The 24798-nt window shown below is 40.9% G+C and overlaps 1 protein-coding gene across 1 annotated transcript in view; it reads right to left on the bottom strand.

Moving 5' to 3' along the window:
- Positions 1–24798, bottom strand: part of LOC111158751 (coiled-coil domain containing 170) — a 73935-nt gene that overhangs the window by 38999 nt on the left and 10138 nt on the right. The window contains exons 3-6 of the mRNA XM_022521003.1: positions 16241–16369; positions 14684–14940; positions 10388–10532; positions 4095–4280 (exon numbers count right to left, since the gene is read on the bottom strand). Of these exons, the coding sequence (XP_022376711.1) occupies positions 4095–4280; positions 10388–10532; positions 14684–14940; positions 16241–16369 (717 nt within the window). The remainder of the gene's footprint in view (positions 1–4094; positions 4281–10387; positions 10533–14683; positions 14941–16240; positions 16370–24798) is intronic.

Here is a 24798-nt window from a genome sequence, read left to right on the forward strand (position 1 = left end):
GGCCATATACCTCACTCAGATCACATAGCCAAATGACTCTGGAGTCCAGATAAAAACCTGAGAGCCTAGCCTCTTAACCACTCTACTCCCTGAGTGAGAACTGTCCCATGCTAGTCTCTCTTCCATTCGCTACTTCATGCTAACAAACCAAAAGAGCAGAAGGGACATCCTTCCAAACCAGACCTGCCTGACTCCAAAACCAATATTCTTTCTTAGCTTTGACTCTAGCTACCAGAATTAAAGGAAATGTCAACAGCATGAAGGAAAAGAAGCTGTTTGAAATCGCTTAAATAAGTTTAGTTTCTGATTGATCTGAACTTGTATGGCCTATAGGAAATGCATGTGTGGCTTGTGGAGGGTAAGTGCCTACTCTTTTGAACCCTGGATTATCTCAAAATAACAGAAAGAAAAAGTGCCGATCTTTGAGAGTTGTTAAAACATACTTCAATGTTAACTACTCAAGATTTTCAAATAATATATTTTCCTTACATATAATAAATCACCTGGTTTTTTATTGGGAAAGTTTTCATAAAGTAAAAGTCATAAAGTAAATAGAGTAATTAAGAAAAAGAGAAAAGCTGAGTTTCGTAAAAACAGCACCCCAGCCTGCAAATACTACTATTTCCGTGGTCATTCTGGGCTTCACTAATAAAGTAAGTTTCCTACCTCAAAAACAGAGCTTTAGAAAGCATTATGAAGACGCTTCCTGAGGCCATTAATGTGTCAGTAAAAACCACTTGACAGTATTTTTCAGTAGTAAATCTTTGGAGTCATAATCCTATGAATGAGCACTTTATTAAAGACCTCAAGTTTTTTATTGCACTTTTTTTTTTTTACAATTTTTATTATTTTGGCAGGAACTACATCCTAAAATGAATGTGTTTCCAAGCCTGAACAGCACTGCATCATTTACAAGTAAAAATACATATGAGAAATAAGTTGGTTTTTTAAAAATGTGCTCTTATAGAACATTTTCATTTCCTACTGCTCATCTTCAGAAATGCATTCTTTCTTTTTTTTTTTTTTAATCTGATAGAGACACAGCAAGAGAGGGAACACAAGCAGGGGGAGTGGAAGAGTGTGAAGCAGGCTTCCCACCAAGCAGGGAGCCTGACGTGGGCCTCCATCCCAGGACCCCGGGATCATGACCGGAGCCGAAGGAAGACACTTAACGACCGAGCCACCCAGGTACCTCCAGAAATGCATTCTTATAGGTAAGTATTAACTTCTGCCCAATTTTCAAGGCTTGATATTTTAATCATTACTATTTGCAATCGAATTCAAATTATTCATTCACTGAGGAAATTTGCATAGCTACTTACTGCTCTTGTCTCACTGACAAATAACTTGGCATCAGACAGATATATAGGATATAGCTGTGACCACACACGGAAAGGGATTACTGATGATGGCAAAATAATGTCATGAGCAGGGTTCAAATCTGAGCTTTGCCACTTAAGAGCTATGTGAACTTGAGCAGAGTATACTTAGCACAATGACTGTGCTAATAGTAAGTGATCGATAAATGGTGACTATTACAGAAATGATTACTGATAGGATTCATGTAAAAAATCTGAGAGCCTGAAACTTCACTCAGAATGCTCACTGGTAGGTAAAACATTAAAAGCATAATTCTGAAATACTTTTATGTATATGGTAAGACAAAGTAAAAGAGTAGATATTATGATTAAGATTCAAAAGATACTAATATAAAACACAAAGATAATAAGAAAACTCTATCACTTTTAATTAAACATACCACTAAGAGTTTATTTAACTAAAAATGTATTTCTAGCTCAGTCCACCAAAAGAAACAGCCCAATAGCAATAAGCACATTGAGAGCCTAAATCGTGGTTGTAAGCACCATTCTCCAGGAAAGGGCACCAACGATCCCTACAGAACAGGTCAATTTTAGTTCTGTGTCTGAAAATTCTAAGTGATCCTCAATGCCATGTCTTCTGTCAGAAAAAGCCAGGAAGTGTTAAATGACCAGAGGCAGGTTATAAGGTCACAGAGACCAGAGGGGCTGCTGCTGGGCCAATATAATGAATTTAGAGCACCAGAAAAAAAAAAAAAAAAGTAATCGATTATAACACAGTGAGTAAATACAAATCCATGTGTCCACAGAACTGAAAAGAAAAAAAAAAATAAAAAGCTTTTCTTTACAGAAGAATGCCAGCTAATAGGCAGAAGGAATGGTAAAATTTGAATATTACCTTTTTGTCCCCCCCATGATGTAAATTAATCCAGACATGAATCAGTGATGATAATCCCATTCAGTAAAGTCAATGGGGAACAGAAATAAACCTGCCAATTATCAGGAATAATCTGCCCAGGGATACCTTACTTAACTGAAGAAGAAAAAAAAAGTCCCTTTACGCTAAAGAGATGGGCAAACTTAGTGTCAGCAACAAGGAACAATCCAGTATAACGTGCCTACAATATGACATCTACAACTTGAACTCTGGGGGCACCTGGGTGGCTCAGTGGGTTAAAGCCTCTGCCTTCGGCTCAGGTCATGATCCCAGGGTCCTGGGATCGAGCCCCGCATCGGGCTCTCTGCTCAGCGGGGAGCCCACTTCCCTTCCTCTCTCTCTGCCTGCCTCTCTGCCTACTTGTGATCTCTGTCTGTCAAATAAATAAAAAAAAATTAAAAAAAAAAAAACTTAAACTCTGAAATGTCCTCACCAAAAACATTGAACCTGAATCCAGTCCAGTCATTATCTGATTTTGAACTACATCTCCTTTACCACTTAATTGTCTCCTATGTATTTTATTAACGGATTGCACTGGCTCGTTTTCACTTTTGAAAATTCACCATTATTATTAATCCCATAATTAGTTTCTTTGTCACAAGAATATAAAAATATAGTTGAAAAATAATATAGCATGAAAATACATATAGGATTAGTTGGCATGCTCAAACACGGCTTTGGGTAATTTGAAAAGATCAAGCAATTCATTGTACAATTAAAGGTCCAGTATTAAGGCACTTCCCCTTGATAGTCTCTTTTTTATTTTTTTAAGATTTTATTTACTTATTTGACAAAGGGAGAGAGCACAAGCAGGGGAGAGTGGGAGAGGGAGAAGCAGACTCCCCACTGAGCAGGGAGCCCAATGTGGGGCTCGATCCCAGAACCCTGGGATCATTTTTTTTTTTTTAATTAACAGACAGATCACAAGTAGGCAGAGAGGCAGGCAGAGAGAGAGGAGGAGGAGGCAGGCTCCCTGCTGAGCAGAGAGCCCGATGCGGGACTCGATCCCCAGGACCCTGGAATCATGAAGGCAGATGCTTAACTGACTGAGCCACCCAGGTGCCCCATGATAGTCTCTTCTAAGTAACACCCACCTCCTTCGACCCTGCAAGTATATACGTTCTAGGGATTTGTCTTACTGATACATTCTCGAGCGTGACAAATAATATCAGATTATTCATAGTAGCCTTGCTTATAACAGTGTATGGTATATTACCATTTTGTATTTAAATGAAAGGAAAAATATAATGCAGAGCATGTCGCCATTTGTATTAATATTAAATTTTAAAAAGAGTAAGTATACACATCATAGAACATTTCTAGAAAGGTATAAAAAAATAACTCTTAACAGAGGTTGCCTCTGAGGAGAACAACTGCGTGGCTGGCAGGAGGGGTGGGGGTGGGGAAGATGTTCACCATATACCTTTTTTTTTTTTCCAGCATACACCTTTATGTCTATTTGGAATTTTGTATCTCGTGGATGCATTACCTACCTGTTCAAAAAAGGTTAACGTTTGAGTTTTCAAAATCCTTAGAGGCTAACTAAAGGAAAACATAGTTCACTACAGACTCTACCTTTAAATATGGGTGTGTGTGTGTGTGTGTGTGTGTGTGTGTGTGTGTGCGCGTGCGCATGCGTGTGTTTCCTAATTAGGAAAAAGCTATGTATCCAACGGCCTGTTCGGGTCACCAAGTCCCATGCTGCCCCCAGCCCTCCTGCTGACAGCAGCCTTTGGAAGCTGTGGCCGGTCATGCCAGTGTGCTCACCCACATCTGGCTGTCAATTTCCGCTTCATAAACATGATCGCAGATGCACATACACACTTCACATACTGTACCTGGTTCAGCTTGTCTCTTTCCTCGGTGCAGGAGGCAGCTTTTTTCTGCTCTCTGTTTACTTCAGAAACCAGCCTCATGATGGTTTCTCTGCTAGCTTTTGCTTCCATCTCATGGACATTTATAGTCTCTTCAAGAGTAACAATCTGTCCTTTCACCAATGCGTTTTCCTCGCACAGCTCTCTAAGCTGAAGAGAAAGCAGTTACAGCTAGCTGATAAAAATTAACAATTTCATTCGGCTTCCCGTAAGCAACTCTGATCTACGTACCCCGCTGACTGCATGATCACACGAAACCCGGAAAAGCACTATCCCTCCATCAACTCAAAAGAACACATTTTCATAAGCAGCCTCTAAACTCTGTTGTTACGTGCAGACCCAGTGATCAAATTAAAATTAATCAAAAGATAGCTTCAGGGCACCGCTACTGAGAGCCTTGCCAAGTGCTTCCCGACAGAGCAGGCATCAGCAAGCCCCTGGCTTAAATAATCGAGGAAAGGTGATGTTCCACAGAGATTACAGCAGGGGAGGGAGCAAAGGAGTTCTATTGTGCCCACGTCTGCTGGCGTCAATGGCAAGCGAGGCGCTACCTGGCAGGGTGGGGGGGAGAGAGGGCACAGAGAAGAAAGCAGGACTTTCTTTTTAAAAAGAAAATCCTCCTAATTAATATGAGCATAGAAAAATCCCGAATAACGTGCTCAAACAGTGGCTATCATTAGGATTAGCGGAGCTTTTCACTCTCTATGTTGTGCATTTAGGCTGTCAGCAGAAAGCATGAATAAGGTTTATAAGATTTACAAGGAGGGAAAATGAAATCAGACAGGCTCCTTGGCCTGGGGAACCAGCCCTGCAGACAGCTCAGGCTGGAAGGCCACGAGGACGCCTGCAGGAAGAGCTGAGACTGCACACTACAGAGTCAGTATCTGCGTTACGACGCTCCGGGGAAGCGGCATATCTTTCAGCCTCAGCACCTGGCCAACATGGCATCTGGATCCCAACTCAGGGCCGTTCCCACCCTGCTGAACACTTTTCTGCATATCATATGTTCAGTCCCCAATATCTTTCAAAAGGCCCCACCTCAGAATGTAAGCTGGCACAGCCACTCTGGAAGAGAATGTGGAGATCCCTCAGCGAGTTGAAAATAGAGCTGCCCTACAACCCAGCCATTACACTACTGGGGATCTACCCCAAAGATACAAATGTAGCTATCCGAAGGGTCACCTGCACCCCAATGTTTATAGCAGCAATGTCCACAGTAGGCAAACTGTGGAAAGAGCCCAGATGTCCATCAACAGATGAATGGATGAAGAAGGTTGTGTGTGTGTGTGTGTGTGTGTGTGTGTGTGTGTGTGTGTGTGTGCAATGGAATACTATGCAGCCTTCAAAAATGGAAGCTCGCCATTTGCAACAACAAGGATGGAACTGGAGGGTATTATGCTAAGGGAAATAAGCCAATCAGAGAAAAGTAAGTATCATACAATCTTACTCATATGTGGAATTTAAGAAACAAACCAGAGGATCATAGGGGAGGGAGGGGAAAAAAAAAACAAGACAAAATCAGAGGAGACAAACCACAGGAGACTCTTAATCAGAGGAAACAAGCAGGGTTGCTCGAGGGAGGGGGGTGGGGATTGGTGTAACTGGGTGATGGACATTAAGGAGGGCACATGATATAATAAGCACTGAGTGTTAGATAAAATTGATGAATCACTGAACTCTACCTCTGAAACTAATATATTATATGTTAATTAATTGAACTTAAATTTTGAAAAATAACTTTAAAAAAGTAAAAAGTTCCTACCTCAGAGGGGCACTCCTCGGCCAGTCCACGTAAACTAGCCTGCCACACCTCTAACCTGCCTCACTCTCTATCCCCACATCCTCGTTGGTGTTTTTTCCCCTTTACTACGTGAGATAATATTGGATATTTGTTTATTTCCTCATTATCTTTATCTCACAATAACAAAATTTCTAGAAGAGCAGATTCAGTCTTATCTCATTCACTGCGGCACCACCAGCTCCCAGAACCGTGTCTAGCATATAGTAGTCACTCACTAAATATCTGTGAAACAGATGAATGTCTGGTAAGTCCTGAGGAACACCTCCTTGGTTTCTTGGGGGAGCGGGGGGGTGCACATGTGGTTGGGAGAGCTGTGAAAGGGAGGAAGTGGTTTTGAAATTGAAGGAGTGGTTTTGTTCCACTTCCCAGAGGACCACCTAGTGAGTGTAGATCAAGACAGCAGCCTTTCTCCTCTGGACCAGTGATTTTTTTTTTTTAATTTGAGACGCTAAAGCCCTAGAATCCTAGTATCTGTTTTAAAATACAGTTTCTTTTGTTATTCAGGTATGGGGAACTGAACAGATCTGAAGAGAGCTGCTGCTGCAAAACAATTTGTTACTCACAGTTGTTAAGAAGAAGAGGCACGCTGTGCCACATGAGACCATGGAGGGAAGCACCAGGTCAGTCCGGAGATGAGGACAGCAAAGGAAAACAGAGGTAAGAATCTTTGTCATGGTTTCCACAGGATGAGGTGAGCAAGGCAAGGTAAGCAGGCTCGGGACTGGCTAGTTAGAGTAATCTGAGGTGTGTAAGGGCTGTGTGGTACCTAGCCCTGTGGTGATCCAGGAAGGTGGACAGTGGCCCAGAGCCTGACAGAAAAAAATGGCTGGGGTGTAGGAGCGACTGGTTTGCATGTGAAAGCCATGTTCCCCAGAGGGTCATTTGGGAGAAATTGGCTAACCCTCTGAGTCAGTCTCTCCTGGGTCAAAAAGACCCCAGATGTCAAAGCATTCAAAATACAGAAAACAATAAGGCATAATTAATACAGTATCAACTTCCAGATTAGCACCTGGAGCTCATCTCTGATGAGGGGAAGGGTGTCATGAAAGAAGAAGGCTCTCCGTTCTCTTTTTTTGCCCCATCATTTGGCTTTAAAAAAATCTCCCAAACTACACTGCCACATGGACTTGGACAGACAGGCTGCTGGTCCATGTGAGCAACAGGGAAGTGGAGGAGAAGCATCTAGAACCCTTGGGACTATCAGGCCTGAGATATCAAAGCCTGTCAGTGAAGTGGAATGCTTCCTGAAGTTAACTGAAATGATTTTGCAACTTGTAGGAAGTACAATAAAATTGTATAGAATACAATTAGAATTTACTAATAAAATTTACTAATAAAATAAAATAAATAGAATTTACTAATAAAATTATGAGATGTGGCTTTAAGAATGGCTGCATGGATTAATGAAAGAAATTGAAGAAGACACCAATAAATGGAAAGATATTCTGTGCCCATGGATTGGGAGAGTTAATATTGTCAAAATGTCCATATAAGTCAAAGCGATCTATAGGTTCGATGCAATCCTATCAAAATCCCAATGGCATTTTTCAGAGACATAGACCAATGATAATGTTTGGACGGAATCACAAAAGAGCCTCAATAAACAAAACAATCTTGGGAAAGAAGAACAAAACTGGGGGGGATCATGTTGCCTGATTCCAAATGATATTACAGAGCTATAGTCATCAAAACAGTATGGTAACAACATAAAAACAGACACATACGTCCACAGAATGGAACAGAGAGATCAGAAATAAACCCACACATATACACGGTCAACTAATTTACAACAAAGGAGACACGATATACAATACAGAAAGGACAATCTCTTCAATAAGCGATACTGAGAAAACTGGGCAGCCATAAGCAAAAGAATTAAACTAGACTATTATCTTATAGCGCACACAAAAATGAACACAACGTGGATTAAAGACTTGACTATAAGACCTGAAACCATAAAATTCCTGTAAGAAAATATAAGCAGTTAGCTCCTTGACATCAGTAACATTTTTGTTTTTTGGACCTGACTCCAAAAGCAAAGCCAACAAAAGCGAAATAAAATAAAATAAAAAATAACGAGTGAGACTCTACCAAACTTAAAAGCTTTTGCATGGCCAAGAAAACCATCAAAAAGATGAAAAAGCAACACACTGAATGGGAAGAAAATATTTGCAAATCATGTACCTGACAAGGGATTAATACCTAAAATAAATAAATAACTCATATAAGGAAAAAATCCCCTTAAAAAACGTGGGCAGGGGTGCCTGGGTGGCTCAGTCAGTTAAGCTTCTGCCTTTGGCTTTGGTCATGATCTCAGGGTCCTGGGATCAAGTCCTGCATCAGGCTCCCTGCTCAGCAGAGAGTCTGCCTCTCCCTCTCCATCTGCCTCTTCCCCCTGCTCGCGTGCGTGCACACACTTGCTCTCTCCTTCTCTCTCTAAAAAATAAAATTTTTTTTAAAAAAAGAAAAGGGCAGAGGACTGAATAGTCATCTTTCCAAAGATGACATACAGACGGCAAACAGACACATGAAAAGATGTTCAACATCATTCATCGTCCAGGAAACACAAATCAAACCCACATGAGGTTTCAGTTTATGTCTGTCAGAATGGCTAATATCGAAAAGTTACAAAGTAACTATTGGAGAGGATATGGAGAAAGAGGAATCCTTGCACACTGTGGGTGGGAGTGTAAACTGGTACATCCACCATAGAAAACAGTATGGAGGCTCCTCAAAACATGAAAAATATAATTACCATATAACCCAGCAATTCCACTTCTGAACATTTATCCCAAGAAAATTAAAACATTATTTAGAAAAGATATATGCGGGGCACCTGGATGACTCAGTCCATGAAACATCCAACTCTTGATTTCCACTTAGGTCATGATCAGGGTCATGAGATGAAGTCCCGCATCGGGCTCCATGCTCAGTTTGGAGTCTACTTGTCCCTCTCCCTCTGCTTCTCCCCCCACTCAAGCTCCCTCTCTCTCTCTCTCAAATGAATAAATAAAAGAAAAAGAAAATATGTATGCACCCATATGTTTATAAATACAGATATATATTCATATATATGGAAAATTATATACATATGTGTGTGTATGCGTGTGTGTGTGTGTGTGTGTGTGTGTGTGTGTGTGTGTGTATAAACCTTGAATACTACTCAGTCATATAAAAGACGGAAATGGGGCACCCAGGTAGCTCAGTCAGTTAAGCATCTGACTCTTGATTTTGGCTCAGATCATGATCTCTGGGTCATGAGATGGAGCCCCACTTTTGCCTCCATGCTGGACATGGAACCTGCTTAAGATTCTCTCCCTCCCTCTCCCTCTGTCCTCCCCCCAAAACAAAAAGAAAGAGAGAATGAATCTTTGCCATTTGTGACAACAGGGTATTAGAGTATTATGCTAAATGAAATAAGTCAAAAGACAAATACTCTATGCTTTCATTCATACGTGGAATCTAAAAAACAGATGAGCCAAAACAAACAAACAAAAAAAGCACATGAATATGGAGAACAGAGTGGTTGTTGCCAGTGGGGAGGAGGATGGGGGGTACAGACTTCCAGCTGAAATGAACAGGTGATGGAGATGCGGTGTGCAGCATGGTGACTACAATCCTCGGACACATTTGTAAGTTGCCAGGAAAGTACATCTTGAAAGTGTTCCTCTCAAGAAAAGAAATAATAAATTTTTTGTAACTCTTCATGGTGACAGATGGTGACCAGACTTACTATGGGGATCATTTCACAGTGTATACCAGGTCAAATCATTACGCTATACCCCTGAAACTAAAATAATGTTGCATGTCAATTACACCTTTTAATAAATTTAAATTTTAATAAAAAAGATTGGCTGCAAGGAGATCTGTCAGGAAGCAAGGATATGAAAGGTGTGAAATGAGCAAAGATATGGTGAGAGCTCCAACACCGTCAGGTGCCCTAATGAATCACTATGTACTGAGTGAATTATTCATTGAATATAACTAATTTCCACCTTACTGGCAACCTTGTTATTATTTGATTCCAGTGGAAAATTAAAAAGTACTTTAGAACTAATCTTAACCTTAGACTCAGTAAGTATCCCAAAAATGGCACAGCTGGTTTGGGTGTGGGTTTTGTGTGTATGCGTGTGCTTCTGTCTGTAACTAAAACAAAAAAACTCCCTAAAACACATTGTTAAGATGAATGATGAATTGTATTTGGCAACCTAAATACATTTAAGACTAAACAATTCATCTTTTCTGGATAGTTATTAATCCCAAATAATGTTAGAAAGGACTTTGGAATTGAGCTCAGAGAGGTGATAAGGTTTATCCCAGATCACACAGTCAAGCAATGCTATATTTGGGCTACTGTCCCATTCTCCTGCCACCCCTGGACTCAATCACAGCAATTCCATTCACGGCACATGCCAGAATGACTGCTACATTTGTCATCTTTTTCATGTGCATTCACCTTTAGAATTAAATCTTCATCTGATGCCTTTTCATTCTTCTTCTCTGGATCTAAGAAGTCACCAAGTTGAGCTAGAAATTCCTCATGTTTCTTGCAATTCTTTGAGGCTTGATTCTTATTCTCCTCATTTTCCTTTGAACACTTTCTACAGGGCAAACAACACACAAGTCAAGTTATAACACCACAGAAGAGATCATTCATCAAACAAAGTTCATAACTTAAGCTCTCTGATCCAATCACCACTTTCATCACAACAGTTTCCCGGACACAGAACACATCATTGCCCTGCAAGCCATGTAAGGGCTGCATGTCAAAGCCAGGCATCTACACTTGGCAGAAATGTACAAAAATCTTCATGGCATCTTAGATCTTGTAACTGCAAAGGAGACAGACTCTCTGCCTCTTGTCCTGGACCATTTAGGATCTGCAGAAGTGGCAGGAAATCTCTAGATCACAATGGATGTATGTAGTCTTGGGTCTCTGTTGGGTCCTCATGAGGAAGTAGGACAGTGCTGCTATGTTTCTTCTGGTGTATCATCTTTTGCTTTATTTTCAGACGTTATGCAGTGATCTATAAGTGTTACTTAGGGCATACCCCGGGTCACAGCCAAGTATAACTATAATAAAAATATATCATCAGCAGGGGATGTTCAAAGATAGAAATGTTCAATCACCAGCAAAGACCGTTACCAGTTTTCATACATCCAGAGTGTTTTAAGAGTATTGAAATGGGCCAGTCAAGGAAAATCAGTTGATTATGCTCTGCTATGAATATTTCATTTCAAATCTCAGATAGGTTTGCTGAAATAGCACAGTCTATTTCTAATGCTTTAAATGTTACCGACTAAGAGATCATCAAAAAATAGACATACTTTAAAGGCAAATTAGAATCATTTCAGTAATTTGGTATCACTTTTTCAGTACCCTAGATAATAAACATGATTATTGCTTTCCCTTTTTACCATGTTCAGTGTTTACCGCAAATTCTTTCACTCTATTCAAAGATTAATAAAGCATGTAATTGCATACACTCAAAAGCATATCATATTTCTGTTTAGAAAAATGTATAACAATAAAAGACCAACATCAATATATCTCTGAGTTCTTATTTTCAGCATATGAAAGGTAAAATGTGTTCAGTCTCTCTGGCTCATGAAAAGCACAGTTAATGCTATGATGTGGATGGACTGATTTATGTACACGATTCCACCCAGTTGGTCCAAGATTTCAGTCTTGCTTCTCCATCCAAGTGTGTCTGAACTATTCCCACTTCTATGTGCATTTCACTTGGACCCAACAAAGTTCTAGGAATCTATCCTAAGGACATGATCACATAAATGTGAAAATAGGAGTACACATGAATACACTTGGTTTATAATGATTCTTTGAGCGAAACCTGCCTGAGTGTCCTGCAAGAAACAACAAAAAGAACTGGTAAGTAAATTACGGTATTTCAGGCAATGGGTAACGTGGGCTAATAAGGATGATACAAGAGTGAGTTTTTAAAATATCTACAACATAGGGGCGCCTGGGTCCCTCAGCTGGTTAAGTGCCCAACTCTTGATTTTGTCTCAGGTCATGATCTCAGGGTCATGGGATCGAGCCCCACATCGGGCTCTACACTCAGCTCAGAGCCCACTTGAGATTCTCTCTCCCTCTGACCCTCCCCCTGCTCAAGAGCCATCAATCAATCAGTAAAATCTCTTTTTTTTATTTTATTTTTCCAGTGTTCCAAGATTCATTGTTTATGCACCACACCCAGTGCTCCATGCAATCCGTGCCCTCCTTAATACCCACCACCAGGCTCACCCATCCCCCCACTCCCCTCCCCTCCAAAACCCTCAGTTTGTTTCTCAGAGTCCACAGTCTCTCATGGTTTGTCAATCTTTAAAAATACATGTCTACAACATATTATTCAGTTAAAAAAAAAAAAAAAATGGTTCATTATATGATGTCAACTAACCGAAAACCTGTTCACCAGAATCTGAAGTATAGTTCTCGGGAATCATAAGGTCTTGAGTAATTTTAATGTTTTTGGTAATTTTCTATATCTTAAAAAAATTTTCTTACAATCAGTACATATCGTTTGTATTATTCATTTATTTAATAAATATTTAATATTTATTTTATTTATATATTATAATAAAATATAATAAATATTTAAAATATTTAATTTATTATTTATTAACATTACTATATTATAATTAAATTATGTATAATTGTAACATGTTATAATTATGACATAATTGTTATTATTATTATTATTTATTAAATATTTAATAAATATTTACTGGATACTCACTATGCACCAAGCCCTGTTAAAGGGTCCAAAGATACAGTAGTGAACAAAACAGATGAACATCCTTGCCCTCACAGAGCTTACATTCTAGTCAGGAACATGGACAGTAATCAAAATCAACGTATGTGAAATGTATACGGTTATACAGAAGAAGCTGGAGACAAAAAAATTAAGCAGGAAGGGGAGGAAGAAATATATGGGGGAAGCAGAGTAAAATTTTAGATGTCATCACTCACGGAAGACCTGGGAAAGCGACTTCTGAGTGAAGACCTAAAGGGAACAGAGGGGAAGCCATGCAATATCTGGGGGAAGAGCTTTCCAGGCCATGGGATTAGCAAGTGCAAAAGTCCTGAGGTAGGAACACACCTGTTATGTTCGAAGGACAGCAAAGGAGCCAGTGAGATGAAATGGAAAGAATAAGGGAGAATGGAAACAAAACCAGGACAGGATGAGCCCTCTAGGTAACAGAATATCCTTTGTCTTTACCCTGAGAGAGAAGAGAAGTCACTGCAGGCCTCTAAGCAGAGGACCAATGAGATCTAATTTGTGTTTTTACAGGATCACTCCAGCTGCGAGGGGCACAGGCAGTAGCAGGAAAATCACTTCGGAGGCTATTGCAAAAGCCCCCGAGAGATATGGTATCCCCTTGAATCAGGTTAGTGGCAGTGAAGGCAACAATGAGAAGCAGTCAAAATGTAGACTTATTTTGCAGGTAGAGATGAGAGGACTTGTTGAAAGATCACACACAAAGCGTGAAAGAGCAAGAGGATCAAGGATGGTGACCAAGACTATTGACCTGATGAACTAGAGGAATGGAATTATCACTGAAGATGCGGAAAGGGGCAGGAGCATTCTGTGGGAACAGCACGAGCTCCGTTTGGTCATGTTAAGTGTGAGATGCCCATTGGACATCCACGTGACGATGTCCAGTAGGTCAAAATATGTGGGTCTCTCTTGAGGTCCGAGAAAAGATGCAGGCTTGACACAGAAATGCGGGCATCACTAGCATTTAGATCATACTTAAAGTCATGAGATCACTGAGAGAATGAATTTAGACAGAAACCAGAAGAGACGCAAGGACTGCATGCCAGGGCACTCCAGTCTTTGGAAGTCAATGAGATGAGATGAGGAAAACAAAAGAGACCATGGCAGGGCAGCTAGAATGGAAAGATACAAAGGAGGCATGGGGAGTGTCCTGGCAGCCAAAAAAAGGTGGTTCAAGGAGAGAGACCAACTGTGCCTGATATACTGGTAAGTCAAGTGAGGTAAAGACGGACCATTTAATCCTCAATGTGGGGTCACTGGTCACAGGAGTTTTGCTGTAAGATTGCGGGTGGCGGGGAGGAGAGGGAGAGAGGACAAGAGTTGGAGGTGTTGGATCTTCTTTTTTTTAAGATGGAATAAGTAAAAGAAATATAAAGTATCTTATTATTAAAGTTATTTAAGTTATTACATGTAGAATTTTAAAAGTATATTTTTGGAACAACTAGTTCCCAGTTTTGTCTCAAGAATTACCTTTTGCCAGAACGAAGTGTGGAAAACCCACATTTCGTGATTTTTCTGCATAAATGGGTAATAAAAGCTAATGAGGAGTATTCGGGGTGGTCTGCAGTGGTCTGGGCTTCCAGGATATTTTTACAGCTAGCTTTTGAATAAACACCTCCCTCTCTGCCATTCCACCACCTCTAATTAAACCTCTACTTACAGAAAATCTTCTAAATTCTGTATATGAGCATTTGCAGCCCCAATCAACCAGACATAAACATGCTTAGGACAATGCCTTGTGTGTTAAGATTCCTGGTAGCATTTGGAAATGAGCTTGAGAAAAATTTTCAAGACTCTGAAGATATTTGAGATTCAAGATTTTTTTTTTTTCCCAAATTGAGTTTCAGGGCCAAATAAGGCAACAACACGCCAGTACCTTCAAGGGCATATCCTGCTATCAAGAGCTAGTATCTGAACCCTAACGATCATAAAATATATTGAAATACCCTTACTGTAAGTTCTCATCTAGTTCTGCAACTTTCTTCTTTAACTCCTGGATCTCCGTGATTGCAGCGTGAGCTGTGATTTCGGTTCTAATTTTAGAAGCGGTTAGCGCTGCTGATTCTTCTTCTAGCTCCTGAACTCTGTCTCTCAGGGAGGTGAGGAGAGATGATTTTCTAGCATTATCTTCTCTGTAATTCTCCATTTCAGCTTTCAGCTCTTGACAGGAGGCTTCTTTCGAAAGTATCTTGGATCGGAGGTCTCGAAGCTAAAACAGAAAACCCGTAAAAGGGAGGAAAAGGATTTCAGTGGCATAAGCACGAAGTACTTTCGAGAAACCCAAAACCATAATTTCAAATCTCACTCTTCGTTCATGACTTAATCCAGCTTTTCTTTTTTTTTCACATTTGTATCTGTATCACCAGATGGGAACTTACAACTAAACAGTGGACTTCACATACTGTCTCTTTCAAAACCAACTGAGCAATGTCTTGGGGTGATGAGTGTCACTCAAGAGACTTCCGTGGTGTATTTTACGAAAAGCAATAAAATAGCTTCAACGGTAACTCATTTCCTAAATCTGCATTGCTTTTACTGCTGCTGACAATGAAACAAGAAACCTACAAACTAAGATATTGTCATTTCACAGCCACAGCTGATTCTTAAGTAGATACAGATGAGTTGACATGTCACCGTAGTTCTCCCATTTGCCTTCGGGATCCTTATTGTGGGCAATTCAAAAAATATTAATAATAAAAAAATAATAATAGATGTCTGGGGAAAACACAGAAGAAAAGGAAAATCCTTACAGGATTTATACAAAAGAAACATTTTAACTTTTATAAATTCTGTGGCATCAAAATACTGTGCAATGTATGGGCCCGATTAAGATGTCAGGTCCGCCCTATAAGAAAACTTCTTTGGAACTATGAGTATACGTGCACACAATTTTTCACACACACAAGGTACCAAATCGCCTCTCAGTGGAATCCTGGCAGGCCAGTGAAAGGATAGTTACCTCACAGGCAAGCTCAGGCCCCCTCAAGCCCACCAGACTGTGAGCAGAGTGGATCCAGAGGGACTCTCTCAGGAACTCCACAATAGACCTGATCCAGCCCAGAGGGAAGATGGACCCCAATCATTGTCCTAGAATTTCCCCCAGCCAATCCGAACTAACACTAGGAAGGGATCCAGCATTCCTTTCTAAGCCCTCCAGACTGCAAGCTAATCATGGTAAAGATACATATTCAGGGAGATGCTAAAAATGACTCAACACCAAGGCAACTTCAACCAAAGTCATCAGGTGCCCCCAAGTCTCTCAAGGCTGTGAAGCTCCTCTGACAGGATCCAGGATCCAGCCCATGTCACCTCGCTCTGCACCACAGCAAGTGCACAACCTTTCAGGAATTTCTCTACAAGCGGAGTAGGAGCACCAAAGGAATATCACCTTTGCCAAAAGGTGTAAAGCTGTGTCCTCCCAACCTATTTCTGATCACTTCTACACTCTGTTTCACTCTCTAAGAAGCTAAAAGGGCCCATTTCTAAGTCACAAAGATGCATAGTCTTACCTCGGACTGAGCGCATTCAAATTTGACCAAAGTTGCCGCCAGTTCGCTTCGAGCATTTTCGGCCACATTCCGATAGTGGCTCAACTGCTCCCGAGTGACTGGGACTTCCAAGGGACGGTTGTAAACTTCCTGACAGGGTTCCCCCAAAAGACAAAACAGAAAGAAGAGTTTTAAACAACATTTTCTGTGCAGCTGTGCAAAGCAAGATTACACACAGAGCATTCTTTATAGCCCCCAAAGTCTCGAAAACGCTGCCCAGCTCATGTCTTCGTCCTTATCGTTTCACTCTCAAAATTCTGAAGAAGGCCAGAGGCAGACCAGGAAGGAGTGACGTGCTCTCACAGACGGCGTTTAAGAACTGGCCTTTGCCACTATAGAGAGCTTCCTTCCACCCAACTCAAATGCTCCTTGATCTCTGACCAGAACGGATCAAGTCCCCACAGGACTGTCGGAACACAGTATGACAAGGTCCACAGCAGAGAGACAGATTTCATTGTCCTTGTGTTTCCAGACTACAAAAATGATCAACTCACCTCATCTTTTGACTAAAGGGCATCATTTGTTTACCAAAGAGATCGTGTGAGTTGAAGGCAAAAGGCTGTCTCCTTCCTAATTATTCACTAAACCATTTATTCTCAATCTCATAGCCTCTCTGGGGATCATGACTCATGAAGGTGACTCAGATGAACTCGGGAGACCAGTGATCGTGAGGCAAGGCCTGAGGAGACCTTGTCCCACCCACCAGGCAACAGCCCTCAGCTCCACAGACGGCCGCCAACGCAGAAATGTGGATCCGAGCCGAGCCAAATTTTTCCAACTTTTCAAGACAAGTCCTATATCCAGACTTTCTGAAGTAAAAATTCCCAGTTTTTGCAACTTGGCAACTAACTTCAATGTTTAAAAAATAAACACCATAGGAGCCAAATAAACACATCTGCGGAGCAGATTTGATGGCTTTGGCCTGTGGGTCAGAGTCGACGAACTCTGGTTCTGTTACTTACACCATAAGGCCTGCTTCTCTCAAGAACTACTCCTGGCCTTGGACAGATACCTATGCCTACCTCTGTCAAGCTTCCAAGGCCTGTGGTCTTTGCGAAAGACACACAGAAAAGCTATTCATTTTTGAAGGAATATGAGAGAGGTCACACAAAGCAGGTTTTCCTGAAATTATCTACGAGGCCTCAGGGGACACACGAGTAAAACTGGTTGATGGCTGCCCAGCTCCTGAACTGCCAAAGACTACTGTTTGGAAATACTCAAGAATGCAAAAGTCCTCTCAAAGCCCTTCACTTTACAACAAGCGTTGTCATGACTAGTGTGTTTCGACACACGAAATGCCAAACAAAACCTTCAGTGCACCTAGTAACAGCCCGTGTTTGCCAGTCACAACATATCCAAAAAGATGGTAGGTGTGTACTCCTGGGGAGAAAGCATAAAAGGCTGAACGACATCTAATGAGAGAACCACATCCTGGTCAGCCTCACTTTATACTCAGAAGTGACTTTCTCACCCCTAACCACCACAGCAAGATTTCCCAAAACAGGCCACATAAGGACTGTGGCCACTTATGAGAGGTATGAAGTAGAGTGTGCAGGACACATCATTTTATTTTACGTCTTTAAAGATTTTACATAGGGGCGCCTGGGTGGCTCAGTGGGTTAAGCCTCTGCCTTCGGTTCAGGTCATGATCTCAGGGTCCTGGGATCGAGCCCCGCATCGGGCTCTCTGCTCAGCGGGGAACCTGCTCTCCCACCCCACTCTCCCACCCCTGCCTGCCTCTCTGCCTACTTGTGATCTGTCAAATAAATAAATAAAATCTTAAAAAAATAAAAAATAAATAAAGAGACAGAGAATGCAAGCGGGGGGAGGGGCAGAAGGAGAGGTGGGAAGAGACTCTCAAGTAGGCTCCACACTGCGCATAGAGCCTGACTCGGGGCTCAATCTCACGACCCTGAGATCATGACCTCGGCGGCAATCAAGAGTCAGACACTTAACCAACTGAGCCTCCCAGTCGCCCCTGGATGGCACATCATTTTATAAAATTCATTAGGAAAATAAGTTCTCCAATAGCTATGATTATTTCTTCCAATGACTAGTATCCCTTTTCAGGGAGTGATGCAATCATTCTATCATGTTATATCTCCTTCTTATGGAAAAGTATTATCCATTGGACATAATATTAAAAGCCACACAAGACAGGTCAGATACGGCCCTTCATTTTAGGAGGTTACGTTCTAGGGCAGAACACTACCAGAAATCATTAACATCTTCAAATGCAACAACACAGTAAGATCTCATGACCACGGATGCTGGGACATGGCCCACATTAGATCACCGAGTTTAGATGACAGTTGCTGGGTCTACATCACCCTTCGAAGTCCAACAGACTAGAGATGATTCATCAAGAAATATTTACTGAAAACTTACTGAAGGCCAGGCACTGAGCTTACACCCTACTAAGAAAAAGAGCATTTATCACACAACCACACTAATGATTACATAATTACAAACTGAAATGCGTGTAAGAAAGAAAAAAAGGAGCAAACAAAGGAAAGTGTGACTTACAATCAGAGACATCCCCCAAAGAAGTGATGACCGAGTAGGTATTAAATAGGCAAGAGGTAATGAAGCAGGTGCAACACACATCATCTCAATAGTCAAAAGTCTGAGCAAGGGTCCTGTGGCAGGAACATGTTGTGTAGGCAAAGATCTGAGCAAAGGCAGTGAGGCTGAGGGACAAGAGCAACTTAAGAACAGTGGCTTGGTAAGAGACTCTTAATGTCACAAAACAAACTGAGGGTTGCCAGGGCAGGGGGGTAGGGTATGGACATTGGGGAGGGTATATGTTATGCTGAGTGCTGTGAAGTGTGTAAACCTGGTGATTCACAGACCTGTACCCCTGGGGCTAATAATACATTATATGTTTATTAAAAAATTTAAAAAAATTAAAAAAAAAAAAAAAGAACAGTGGCTTGAAGGGCAGCTCTGAGCTCATTTACATGAGGTAATGCCAGGTTGGGCTTCTTTTTCGGAATATTCCTGGCTATTCTAACCTGTGCATTCTGCCATATGAAACATAGAATCCACTTATCAAACTCCCAAAAATCCTGTTGGTATTTTCTTTGGGACCATGCTAATTTTAGAGATAAACTTAAGAACAGACATCTTTTAAATATCAAGGCTTCCAACGGAAATCACTTTTTTTTTCCATGTTCAGGAATTCTTCTATGTCTCTTAGTAGCTGTGATGACTAATTTTATGTGTCAACTTGACCGGGCCACAGGCTGTCCAGATACCCGGATGAACACTATTCTGGGCGTGTCTGTGAGAGTGCTCCTGTGAGGTTAGCGTTTGAATTGGTAGACGGAGTAAAGCAGATTGCCCTCCCCAGGGTCAGTGGGTCTCCTCCAAGCCACTGAAGGCCTGAGTAGAACCCAAAAGGCTGAGGAAGGAAGAATGTGCTCTCTCTGTCAGGCTGTCTTCAAGCGGCGACGTCAACGTCTTCCCCTGCCTTTGGACTCAGACTCAGCCTGAACTTACACTATCAGCCCTCCTGGGTCTCCAGCTTGCTGGTTGCAGGTCTTGGGTTTCTCAGCCTCCATTATTCCATATCACAAATCTCTTTCTACAAATATATAGAAAGAGAAAAAAATTATAGAGAGAGAACCCTACCTGAGTGCTTAGAGACACCCCCAGGCTGAGAGGGCTCCGGAGTGTACCACAGAAACCCACTCCCTCAAGACCCTCCGAGGTAGCCTGACAGAGAAGAAACGAATGGCAGTAGCAGGAAAGGGTTACAGGGACAAGGAAAGACAATCCAGAAGCCGAAAGAATACATGAACGTATTCCTTTATGACTAAGATCTTCGTCTCGGCCCTCCAGCCACCCGACAGACTCTAATCAAGTGTTCGTCCCATCTCCTAGATATCTCCAGTTTGGTTTGGAATTCTTTCACCTGAGCTAAGAGCTGTGTTGTTGTTATGGCTCTTTACTTTCTGGGTTTGTCCTGGATTTCTACTCCAGGACACCAGGCTCAGAGCCCTGTGTGCAGTCCGGGCTGACGCTCATGGGCCGACTCCACGGTGGTGGGCCGGCGTCCTCTCAGAATTGGATCTCTTCAGACTGGGCGGTCCCTTTGCTCTACCAGCCATCACCTATTTTCCCCCATCCTCCTTGTCTATGTTATTTGTACTTCAGGAAATTTATTGAGGTTTTCGTAAACACTCCGTTTTATGGGCACTTGAAAAGGTGTTTTCTCTGCCTTTGGGGCTTGGAGCCCAACATCTAGCAGTCAGTCCTACCTTGCTCGTTACTTGAACTGGGCCCTTCTAGCCCAGTCTCATTTCTGTCCTTTACTGTGTCATGAGCTGAGGGGTGAGTTTAACCTCCTGTCACTACTGAAAATCTCTGCCACCTGGTATCGCTGGTTTCCTTGCTTTAGGAGTGCTGGTGCTGTCTGACTTGGTGCAAAGATTCAGAACTTATCTTCGTGGTGAGCTGTACTGAGGAGCATCGTAACACGCTCACGTCTTCCTTTCTGCTCTGAATCCAGTCTTTGCTCATACTGAGACCGCGATCCCTGATTTCTTTTTGTTTGGATCTGACGACGTAAACCTCTGTTCCATATTTTGATCTTCTACCTCCCTGGATCACTTGGTTTTTCATGTCCCCCAATATAGCTGGGTTTGAACTTGCAATTGGTCCTAAAATTCTTCTTCCCATCCTGGATGTCTCCGTGACGTTTCCACCTGTTCGTGGGACAGATATATTTGGTCTTAGGTCTGCTGCATTATTTTATGTTATGCTTCTTGTTTTAATCGCTTTTCCAAAATCTTTCACCACACATCTGTTTGCTTTGCTTTGTTTGGTCGGATGATGAAGAAGGTTTGTATTTTTGTTCTAGTTACTCGTTTAAAACTGTAAGTAATACCATTTAGACAACATCTGCTGATTCACTACAATAGCCTAAATTCCCTTCCTTGCTCCTCTCATCCCCTCCAACTTCTAGTTTTTGATCTTTCTATTCTCATTCCAAATACTTGCAGTGTACCAACAAAACTGTTAGATGGAAGAAACCGAAATGCTTATGCTACCTCTCCCCTTTCTTCCTCTCTTCCTCTGGCTTGTCTTCTTTTCAGGGGATTCTAATAATGCACCTGCTTAATCTCTTCTCTATGTATTCCATTTCATTCATTTCTTTTCCGTTACTTTTTAATTCTTTATTTCCATTCCATCTCTCTTATTCTCCCAATTTCTTCTCTGTGCTCACCTTCCTGCCTGTGTCCCTCTTTGTCTTAGTATGATTTCTGCAATAGCTTCACTTTTTTTTTTTTTGTCTTCTCTTTCCCGAGCCCCGCCCAGGTCACATTTCATCTCCTCTCCTCACCTTGCTGTATCTTCCTTGGAGTCCTGTATCACTGCTTTCTGAATGCGCTTTGGGCGCATGTTGGCTTTACTCAATTGTTTTATTCACGATGAATGCTTGGTCACAAGCTTTCCCGTGCTGTTTCCTTTTGGACTGCTCATTAGAAGGCGAGTGCTTGCTGGGCCCACTGTGGAAGAGGTTAGTGCGCACAAAGGGACGGGATGGTAAAGTCATTCACGTTTCAGCGAAGACACAGGATTTGTGTACAACTTCCTTTGACCTCTTTTTCGTTCCAGCCCATGGAGGGCTTATCACAATGCAGACTTTCCACGAGCCCCCTGCTCCACAGCATCCTAAAAATCTGGCTCCTAGCGTGATTTCTACTTGGCTCTCCCTTGTCTACTTTTTGGAAGCCAGGGAGGTGCAGAGAAGCTCCCCTTCCCAGGCCACACATCTCCAGCCTTCTTGCAAATGAGAGATGCTGGCTCTACTCCTCTGAGTTTGCCTCCTCATCTTTGCAAAAGAAGCTTTCCCAGCCCTTCCCACCCTCCCCCACACACCTCCCTTGGCCTTTGCTGCTTGGGAAAGGCTTGCCACCTACTTTGTCTTGCAAGATTTAGGCCACCTCCTGGATGGGCCAACAGTGGCATTGTTTCTCAAGGTCTTTGTTGCTTGTGACTAATTTCCAGGAATAGAAGGGAGAAATGTTATCTGTATGTCACCACTTTTAAACTAGAAGTACCTACATAGATAGATTTTTTTAACTAAATGGCCCTTCAGTCACTTACAGGCATTAGAAAAAAATGTCCTTTCAAACATTTTCATTTTGAAAAAAAAATCTAGTTATAACAATGTGATACTCAATAGGAAATCAACAGAAAGACCAACAGAAACCCCAAGAACAGTCTTTAGTCTCTAGTGCTCAGAAAAATCTAGTGTATGGAAAAAGTGGAGAAAAAATATTGGTCAATAAATAATGAAGCTAATTATTAAAGAACAAAAGAAATTTTAGAGTTGTACTACACATTATAAGCCAAAATAAATTTTAGACTTGAAGCACTGAATATTAAAAATACAATAATAAAAGTACTATTTATATGTATCTTACCTTGAAAAGGGTTTTCTAAGCATAAGCAGTGAAAGAACATCAAGAAAAAGCTCACATATGACAAAAAATTTTGAAACTTCTATACATTAAAAATATGTAAACAGAATTTAAAGTGAAGAGCAAACTGGAAAAATATCCACAAAAGTAATACAAAGAGTCAAAACCATAATATGCAAAGAACCCCCTCAAACTAATAAGAAAACAAATACTGCAGAGAAAAATTACATAAAAGAACTAACAATTATCAGAAGAACTATAAATGCCTAAAAAAGGAAAAGTATTCAGGGCACCTGGGTGGCTCAGTGGGGTTAAGCCTCTGCCTTCAGCTCAGGTCATGATCTCAGGGTCCTGGGATCGAGCCCCACATTGGGCTCTCTGCTCTCAGGGGGGAGCCTGCTTCCCCCCTCTCTCTGCCTGCCTCTCTGCCTACTTGTGATCTCTTTCTCTCTGTCAAATAAATAAATTAAATCTTTTAAAAAAAAAGAGAAGTATCCTTCTTCAGTGGTCATCAATTAAATACAAATTATACTACCAGTGAGATATTATTTCTGGTCTTTAAAATTGGCATTTTTTTAAGATTTTATTTAAGATTTAAAATTGAAATTTGAAATACACTTAATAATCAAGTGTACTAAAAGATAGTTCTAAAAAATAAGACAGACAGAGAGAGAGAGAGAGAGACAGTTCTGTGAGAAACACGTGCTGACACACTACTCATAGAAAGATAAGCTGGTATAAAATTTCCAGAAAAAGATTGCATAATATATATCAATGAAATTTAAGTTAATACTCTTTGCCCGAATGAGTTTCCTTCTCATAATCTTATCTGAAGAAAGGGAAATACACCAAAAGATTAAAGACAAAGATATTCAGAAAGGCAACCATTCACAAAATTTTCCAAAAATTTTCAACAGCAAAATTGAATTAGAGCTCAAGAACAGAAGCATGTTAACTTGAAGAAAAAAGAAAAAGAAAATGTTACAGTCACACAATAAAATTACACTCAGTCATTAAAAATCATGTTGTTGGAGACTCTTTAATGACAGGGGAAAATGTAATATAATTGTAGTGAAAAGAGACAAAATATAAAACTACACATGCAGTTTCATCCCAGTCAAATACAAAAATTTATAGATATAGATCCCTAAATAACAGACAGAAAGAAATTATTTTATATGTATCAAAGGATTAAAACATAGAATATTTTTTTATTTTTTAATATTTTTAAGGAACTTTTTTTTAAGATTTTATTTATTTATTTGACAGACAGAGATCACAAGCAGGCAGAGAGGCAGGCAGAGAGAGAGGAGGAAGCAGGCTCCCCACTGAGCAGAGAGCCCGATGCGGGGCTCCATCCCAGGACCCTGGGATCATGACCCAAGCCGAAGGCAGAGGCTTTAACCCACTGAGCCAGCCAGGTGCCCCATAGAATTTTTTTTTTAAGATTTTAAAGATTTTTTTAAAGATTTTAAAGATTTATTTATCATTGGGGGGGCAGATCCCCAATGATCACAGAGTTAAAACCTAGAATATTTTGAACACTTACGAATTAATAAGAAAATCAATAAAATGAGGATACATATAAATAGAGAATTCTCATTAAGAGAAATACATAAAAAGATACATAAAAAGATCCTCCAACCTCCTTAATAATCAGGTGAATAAGAATTAAAACAAAGACACACCATTTTTGGTACATCAATTTGAAAAAAATAGATTTGATAATAACAAGTGTTAGCAAAATATAAAGAAAGGGTTACCTTCATATGTAGCTGCCAGGAATATGAAATAGTTAAACCCTTTGGATGCTCTACCGGTTTCACTGTATTAAAATCAATGTATTGAGGCATCTGGGTGGCTCAGTCGGTTCAGTGTCCGACTCCTGATTTCAGTTTAGGTGGTGATCTCAGGGTCATGGGATCAAGCCCTGTGTTGGGCTCCACACTGAGAGGGGAGCCTGCTTGAGATTCTCTCTCGCCCTCTCCCTTGGCCCTTCCCACCCCTCACGCACACACATGCATGCTCTCTCAAATAAATAAATAAACAGGAGTTAAAAAAATAAAATCTATGTATTTTATGTATTAA

Source organism: Enhydra lutris, unplaced genomic scaffold, assembly GCF_002288905.1.
Source record: "Enhydra lutris kenyoni isolate GAN:26980312 unplaced genomic scaffold, ASM228890v2 scaffoldscaffold62, whole genome shotgun sequence".
Taxonomy (NCBI): domain Eukaryota; kingdom Metazoa; phylum Chordata; class Mammalia; order Carnivora; family Mustelidae; genus Enhydra; species Enhydra lutris.